The sequence below is a fragment of the Colias philodice genome, chromosome 14 (assembly GCF_061535455.1).
Source record: "Colias philodice isolate Cphi_HAF_F1 chromosome 14, ilColPhil1 Martin Lab GWU primary, whole genome shotgun sequence".
NCBI classification, from domain to species: Eukaryota; Metazoa; Arthropoda; class Insecta; order Lepidoptera; family Pieridae; genus Colias; species Colias philodice.
The window spans coordinates 3,514,579-3,523,197 of record NC_143099.1 but is presented as its reverse complement, the minus strand read 5'-3'; the positions used below and the strand labels follow the sequence as shown (position 1 = coordinate 3,523,197).

Below are 8,619 nucleotides of genomic sequence, written 5' to 3'. Positions count from 1 at the left end.
TCAAAATCAGTGAATTTATTTCATTGCAATCAATTTTCAGATGTAATACCGAAATATCAATATTATAAAAATATATTTACATTGTCATAACTCACATGGTATCAGTTCATTGATGTTAAAACTAACGGCACGTTTATAAGTACATTTAAATAAACATAAATAAGCACTTAATAAAAACACTAAAAGTCTTTCTTTTCTAAAACGGCAATTGCCGGCTAGTAATACTAGTGGAGATTTATTCATAGGATAGGTTTAATACTTCTCAAGATAATTTCACAGCAAATTCGAAATAGACAACAAAATAAATAAGGATAGAGATTTTTACACGACAGATAGGTACACAGAAACAGAGGAACTTAATTATACTTAAGTACTAGTTCAATAAATTAAAATCACTAACTAGAGAATACTAAATATCACAGAGCGAGTACCCATTACTTAATCAACAAAACGTATCGTCGAGCAACTCAGTATAACACGTCAGAGAGCGAACACTTACATCTAACAATAAATAAGTACAAGCGACAATACATCACAAACAATAAATACAAAAAGCCTATCCTTGACTCGACTTTTTATTCTTCGGCCGCTTATTGCTCTTTTCTCTCAGCTTTGCGTGGAAATCTGCGCATTTCCTGTCTTTCTTGTTGAGTGGGCATTTGAATTCTGAATACCAATTATTGAGTAAGTTGCCGTAACCCCTGAACGCAATGTAGTCGTTTTTGAGACACTGCGTAGCGTCCACTTTCATGGCCAGCGAGTCCAATTTCATCTTGCCCTTGTCGAACGCCGGCACGGGCATGTTGACTGCCACCATGTTCTCAGTTATTTCAGCGATGGTGCTGTAAAGCCGGTCTAACGTGTCGGCTAACAGTTTTTCTCTGGTTGCGACGTAGGTGTTGAACGGATCGTCGGATAGGTCGACTTGTACGTTGCGTAGCCTTTTGAAGATCACTTCGTATTCTCGCAACGACTTGTATAGCTTCGGCATCAGATATGTAAACTGTAACAAAAGAAAATAATCATTAGAATTACATTTATACATCAAAAACTATAATACACTTTGGAAAGATGTGTCACAAATATGGTCTTATAATACGTGCGTCTCTATAAAGCCCTTTATCGTGAATATTTAACGACGTGGCTAATTGGTGTCGAGGCTATATGTTCCAGTGTCTTGATCCGTGTAACTATTGGAATGGCATTATTCAGTTACAAACAATATGCCGGCATAAGTGGCTTTAATATAAACAAAAAGCTCCAACGAGATAATTTATTGATTTGTTTAAAGTATTGTTCAATCAGCAGACAATTTAAAATATTTTGATAGCATATATATATGGTTTATATTAGTGATTGGGAATTATTTTGTATATCTCTATTAGTATATAGTAGTTAATAAAATAACTAAAGTTTATTAGAGCATAATTTTCTCAACGATTCAATACTTGTAATAATGTTGATTAAATTGTTTTGTTTTCTGTTCATTCAAGGTATTAAACATTTGAGGTTATGAAATCAACAGAATAAGATCGATGTATGACATAAGCTCCACAACCGTTAATCGTTTATAGATTAGGAAGGACATTCATTCAACAATTTATAATACAGCAATTAACATGTACCAGATATAATATTTACATCATCACGGTGAATTGTTTGTATGGCATTTATTCAACAAGCCGCTGCGCTCTCTGTATTGTGTGAACTATGCTATTGATTGTTTAAATTCGTAATTTAAGTACAAATAAGATTATTATACTGTCTAAATATTCGTGAAAGCTTTCACATAAAGGCGAATAAATCAACGGGCCTACGACAATATTACTCTCAGTAGGCACGAGTCCTTACAACAATGATGGATGTCCGACAAAACTCGGTTTACAGGACCAACCGGTTACGCCAATTGTTGCATATTACATTGTTTTTATCGTTAGTACAAGGCAGATATTTGCCTTTTTATTGCTACTGGACAATTTTCCCGAGGTGAAGCAATCACTGTATAATAATTTTAAATGAATAGGTTTCTGTCTAAATAGAATATCTAATAATATATTTATAAATATATTAAGAAATATATTAACTAAGGTTATAATAATTTAATATCAAAATATACGCTTGTTGTAGTTTGTGCAGGAATGCGGTAAATTAACGGTTTTCCTATTAACAGTTCAAGTTCAATAACATAATTGTAACGCATACGACACAGTGTTGACTAATACGTTATGTCATGGTCTGAAAATCGTGTCGCATTTCCGTGAGTAACAGTTTCAGGAAAACAGTCTGGCTGAACGGAGCCATGAATGAAATCATCTCATTGAGCATTCCGGGAACGGGATAACTCAATGGCCACTAGGCGAAGCGCCACTTTTAATTAATGATATTTCATCTGAATCATTCATGAATTGTGATTCACGATTCTTGGCCCAGCTCTGAACGAAATTTAAAGGGCTAATAACGAGCGATGCTGTCCATTTAATTGCACTAAATGGACAGCATAAGGTGATAGGGTATGCCGACGATCTTGCTTTACTAGGAGGTAGGAAGGAAGAGATAGTGTGTTCCGCATTCACCCTGGAAAGGGAAGCAAAGAAAATAGGCTTGCGAATCAATCACGGCAAAAGCGAATACATGCATATGCGCCGATACAAAAACAGCAGGATACCTAGGATCGACCTGTTAGTAGGAGACACTGTCTATAAAGGTGTGGACAAATTTAAATACCTGGGATGCACTGTGACCGATACGTACACGAGGGAAGAGGAAATTGATATAAGAATACAAAATACCCTCCGTTGCAGTGCAGCCTTACATAAAATACTGGTGTCGAAGATCCTCAGCAGACGAACAAAAATCTTAATCTATAAAACCATATTAAGACCTATATTAATGTACGGCTGTGAGACATGGACACTAACACAAAAGGAAGAAGGCAAGCTCCTAGTCACTGAGAGGAAGATCTTGAGGAAGATGTTTGGGCCGGTGCTTACAGAAGAAGGAATTTGGAGGAGGAGGAAAAACTTGGAACTTGAAGACCTAATGGCTGAGCCAAATATCATCGGTGAGATTAAATCACAAAGACTCCGATGGCTCGGCCATGTAGAAAGAATGGGGGAAGATCGAGCAGCGAAACGAGCGTACCTGGGACAGCCATCTGGACGCCGTCCGGTTGGACGTCCCAGGTACCGCTGGAAAGATGAAATCGCCAAAGACCTGCGCACCCTCCAAATCGAAAACTGGCAAGAGATGGCGCAGGATAGAGTAAAATGGAGGCTCTTATTGTCGGAGGCCAAGACTCACTTTGGGTCCCTGCGCCACTCCAGTAAGTAAGTAAGTAAGTAATAACGAGCGATTCTAAAATTGATCTTTAATCTTTTACGGTTCATAAAACTGCCCAGATGAGGGCATTGTGAGGGAAGAAATTGTCGAGTGCCATAATAAAAGCGCCGAGGCCTGAGAGCAAATATGGCGAAGTATAAAGCTGAAAACCCGACAATGAGCAGTATTTTCGCATTAAAGAGCTGAGCTTAACCTGTGAAACGTGTCGGAGACAAACGCGTTGCGCCGGAATCGTAAGTCCACATTAGTCTCACTTGGACAAATAATGTGTTTTTAACATTTCGTGTTGTTTTGTTAAATCGTAAATACTGAACAAACATTTAGACGTATGAGCGGCTCGCGGGCTCTGTCACCGTGAAAGCGTTCCGTGTTAACATCTGTGGAATGTCTGCCCTTTAGTCTTTGCTCGCTGAAATACATAATCCTTATTTACGACGCGATTACTTAGTCCTTTATGTAGAAGAACGGAGTGCGCGTAAACTAAGGCTTAGTTTCTAAGTGAATTCTAATATTTTATGCGCACGCTGGTTACTGTGATTTATTTAAACCTTATCTTAATAATTGTCGATGTTACACCGAAGGTTTATTCATACATTGATTTAGTCACGGCTCTGGTTTGACATCTCATTTAAGCGGTATTTAATTTTTAAATTGTCCATAAGTCAACTAAGAGCCGAGCGATGCTGAGATCACTTGAATTCTAACGCTTTCCTTTGCCCAAAGTTAAATATTTAAATTTCTTAAGTGGGCATGCATTGACGAACTGTCGAAACATACACAAGAACGATTTAATATTCATTGACATTTATACTGGGCGACTCGACACTGGCATGTTAGAAACGATTTCGTCGATGGCGCGCGAGGCAGAAAGCTCTTGTGTGTAAGGACATCGGACACTGTATGCTCACATTCATTGTCTCGTGTCGCATTTACTTTTGTGTACTAATTAGTGGGTGTCCAATATGAATACGTAATAGAAAGTCGCGGTCCAGATGTGTGCTCGGTAAATAATAAAAGCTTTGAAAGATCCGTTACAATGCGTTTGTCGATATTTTAAAAGCGGAGGTGTTACGATGAATATTTAAAGAAAAACTCATTTACTGCTATTGCACCTAAGCTTTTTAATTATCGTGGAAGCCGTTTGCAAATAAAAGGTTTATTGACACAATCAATTTGTCCGTGTGAGTCAAGATTGTTTGCTTTCTTTTATACCACTGTTTAGACTTAAGACATTATTTACTTATTTACGTGTTTTGTAATTTCATTTGACCGAAAATTAGAGAAATAACTGTTACCTATGCGTTATTATTAACTGATAAGGAATGTAGATATAAACCAATTTTTTTATTAATTATGATAAAAACACAAGATTCTAAATAAAAATAAATCGCACCATTGTCATGACTTAAAAATCCCTAACAACGATGTAATGAGTTTCGCAAGATAGATGGTATTTTAAAGTATCTCTTTTCAACTTAAATAAGTTGTTTGGCATTTACAGATCGCGTGCGTGGCCGGTCGGTATCCATCTATGCAAATTTCCACGAAAGCCTTAATTGGATACTTTGACTGTGCTCTTACTGCGCTTACACAAAAGCTTCAGAATTATTTGCCACCAGTCTAACGTGAACTTTTTCCCTCGCTTATTATGGTATTTCAACAATAAGATCGGACATTTATTTGTACTCATTATTCATTGAGTATGAACTCTACCTTAGCTTTGTTTTTAATTATCTACTCACGTCAATACATTATACATTTTTAATTATATACTTAAAGTAATAGGATACTACTATATATACTATCTTGGCAATTTATTTAATACTAGAGGTCCGCCCCGGATTCGCCCGTGGTACATATTTCGCAATAAAAGCTAGCCTATGTCCTTTCTCGGGTATCAAAATATCTCCATATAAAATTTCATGCAAATTGGTTCAGTAGTTTAGGCGTGATTGAGTAACAGACAGATAGACAGAGTTACTTTCGCATTTATAATATTAGTATGGATTATAAGGGATTTAAAATGTGAAACGCGGCGGATAAATTAAGGGTTTATATTTCTAGTTATTGCCCTTAAGTACAATGTGAAGTAAATAAACGGGGTACAAAGGCCGCCACATGTAATTTGGCCCGACGAAACCTCATTTAAGCTGCAACGGTACAGCCTCGAGCCGAGCTAATATACAAGGGATTCTTTGTCTCAAATAAGGCAAAAATAAATTAAAAATCATGTAAAAACAGTGAGAAAACAAAAAGAGTAATGGGCTGGACTACCACACCCTCGAGACGCGAAATGATCGGGCTACGGTAATTATACTGTCAGAGTGCTTAAAGCTCACTTCAAATATTTAAGTCGTCTTTCAAAACATAATGCTAATCATAATTTGTGACGGAGAATTAATAAAAGTAGATAGAATTTATACATTAAAGTGATCTTTACCTTTCGTTCTGAAATCGATTTCCCCAATTTTCTCGACGACCTGTACTCGTGGAAGTGTATGTCCACGAAGTTAACTGCTGGCAGCCACGACGGCATCCCGTCCCGATACTCTTTCGTTTCGTTCAATACTTTCTTATCTTGATCGAAGAACCTTTTCGTGTTCCTTAACTTGTGTTTGATTTTTCTAGTCGCGATCTTATAATTCTCTATACTGAGGTTTTTTGGTCGTTTCAGCGTTGCTGACATATCTTTGGTAAGTTGCGCCATGGTTTCTGACTGCCTTTGATGGCGTTTCTTGTGAGGCAGGCTGGCACTTTCAGTCGGCATTATACACATGGCTATGATTACAACTACGGATACAGCCACCAATAGCCTTTTGGGAAAACCTGTAACAAGGAAGTTATATTTGAGTATCGACGTCATTTGCAGTCTAGATTTTTAATTTGTAAATGTAAATGAACTCATTATAAAGTTGAAGGTCGAAAGGACTCAGTGCCATCTCGTACACTTAAATATTTCTGTTCGACAAAGCCGTCGCAGACACGAGCGCTGCATAACTACGACCGCGCAGGAGTCACATACAAAATAATAACCTCCGTGATTTTAGTGAACGCACTCCTACGACCATAACATGATGTGCATAAACCCGTAGCTACGTACAATCTTCATCTCCAGGCGACTTTCTCACCGACCATTAGCTGCTTGGGACACGCACGTAATTTTTTTCAACAGTTGCACCTCCGGTGAACGAGTTTTTATTATAATAAATTTTGAATACGAAGTCAGTGGGAGCGTCACTTGCATTGTGGAATTGCTTAAAAATGGCAAGCACTATTCTTTCGATTTATCGTTTGACTGTTATTGAGGGTTTTGATGTTTGCGCCGACTCATAAAACATATTTTATGTTCGAACACTGACTCGTAATTCTGCGAGCGACGTTTTCAAACTTTTTAAGAGATAAGCCCGTGCGACGTTAGGCTTTGTAAGCCATGTGCTAAAACGTAGAAAGTTGCCATTGGATGTGGTATATGCACACAAGTATGTTTTGTAAATATGCATATTGCTCTCAATGAATACACTATAACAAGTAAATGGCTACGAGTATTTATTCTGAATTGTAAATAGTGTTTCTTCAAACAATGTATGCGGTGAATTCCAAATGAAAAATTCTCCGTAAAATAATTGCTTATATGTAACATTACGTGTGTCTAGTAACGAGAACTGCGATTAAAATGTAAAAGGTTATTATTAAGTCAAACACATAATACAGGAACTGGCGCTACCTATTACGTTTATTACGTCAAACGATGATAAGCGGAGGTTTATGGTCAGTGAATCATTAGGTCAATCCGTGTCGTTGACAATCGAATGTGTGTTAAGTCAATACAGCCTTACGATAAAGCGGGAGCCGCGAATCGTTTGTTCAAATTGACCAGAGAATAGAATTTTTTTAGCGTGTGCCCATTGTTTGTGACCACTGATTTCTATATCACAGATTGTGCCCGACAAACAATGCTTACCTATATTACAACGAAAACTGATGGTATAGTTATGACGTGATTTTCCGTGGGGATTTCCCAGCAGGTTTTATAGATAACCGCGATATTGTTAGTAAATTGTTTGGAAAACTAAAGAGTGGTTATATTGGTCCTTATAAAAAATTAAGCACTTATATGTTTAAAATATTATTTATCATATGTGTTTGGAAATTTTGCTGTCAATCGAATTAAGTACTTTGAACTGCCGGCGCGTTTGTTGTACATTCCCACACGAATTGCTCGCTCAGCTAAACCGAACTCTTTCTTAATTCGTATTGTCAACTTCCAAAAACGCTCGATCAATTGTATCTTAATAATAACAATTGATTTGAACACGTACTTACATTAATTGAATTTCAATATTTCGCAACGTTTTGTTTTTTAACCGTTACAAACATCTCAATTATATTAATAAAATGAGCTTTAAAGGACAATTTTAACTTATTTTACTATTTAACATCGCACATCGTTATTTAAATCCTTGTAGATACCATTTAGGTTGTAAATGTCACACATCAAGTAAACAAACACATTTGATTCGAAATACGGTAACAACGATTTTTATCTACCCACGGCAATTATTATTTAATTAAATTATTCTCTTGACAAATAGCACCAAAACATAAGCTTTCACACACCAGTTAAAAAGACATCCATGAACAACGCATTGATGTAGCTCCTTTAGCCAAGTCCATATTCATGTGAATAATTTTCCGATCGAAATTTTCGCGACGATAATTCACAAAACACTCGAAACACAAGTCACTGGGGGTTTATTCTGTCACAGGACATTACTGAGTACGTGTTATCGACGAGAGAGCGTGCGAGACCGGCGCGCGGGCAATCGTCGCTCGTTGAATGAGCACCGAAATGCGGCACCGTACATGAAATAGCCACTCAAACTATGCGAAAACCCTTACGCCCGCCGGAAAGCGAACTCCGACCCCGTCGGAGACATCCTTCCAACGTTATTATTCGCCGCCCACGGGAATTCAAGTATTCTAATCGCATTTATAACGATACACATTCGATTTCATAATTCCAAATGGATATTAAATCACAATCTAGGTAAATTACGTCATAGACATTACTCACCTAATAGGATTATTTCACTTGAGAAAAGCAAACATTTCGGATATTTTAAAATGTATATTGAACGGTTTTAAAATAAATTGCAAGTGTTTGGACTGATTATTATTTAAATACGATAAATTATGATATTAAACAAATTTACATAATTTATCATCTCCACGCCATTCGCTTTCTAAATCTTGTGCAAGTGAACAATTATTATTCGGTTA

The 8,619-nt window shown here is 37.0% G+C and overlaps 1 protein-coding gene across 1 annotated transcript; it reads right to left on the bottom strand.

Moving 5' to 3' along the window:
* Nucleotides 1-8,235, bottom strand: LOC149482726 (uncharacterized). The gene is made up of 3 exons (XM_089703492.1): nucleotides 7,957-8,235; nucleotides 5,780-6,165; nucleotides 1-1,003 (listed from the first exon to the last, which is right to left on the bottom strand). The coding sequence occupies exons 1-3, from the start codon at nucleotides 7,973-7,975 to the stop codon at nucleotides 557-559; spliced, it is 852 nt and encodes a 283-aa protein (XP_089559618.1). The 5' UTR covers nucleotides 7,976-8,235; the 3' UTR covers nucleotides 1-556.
* Nucleotides 8,236-8,619: the final 384 nt, after the last annotated feature.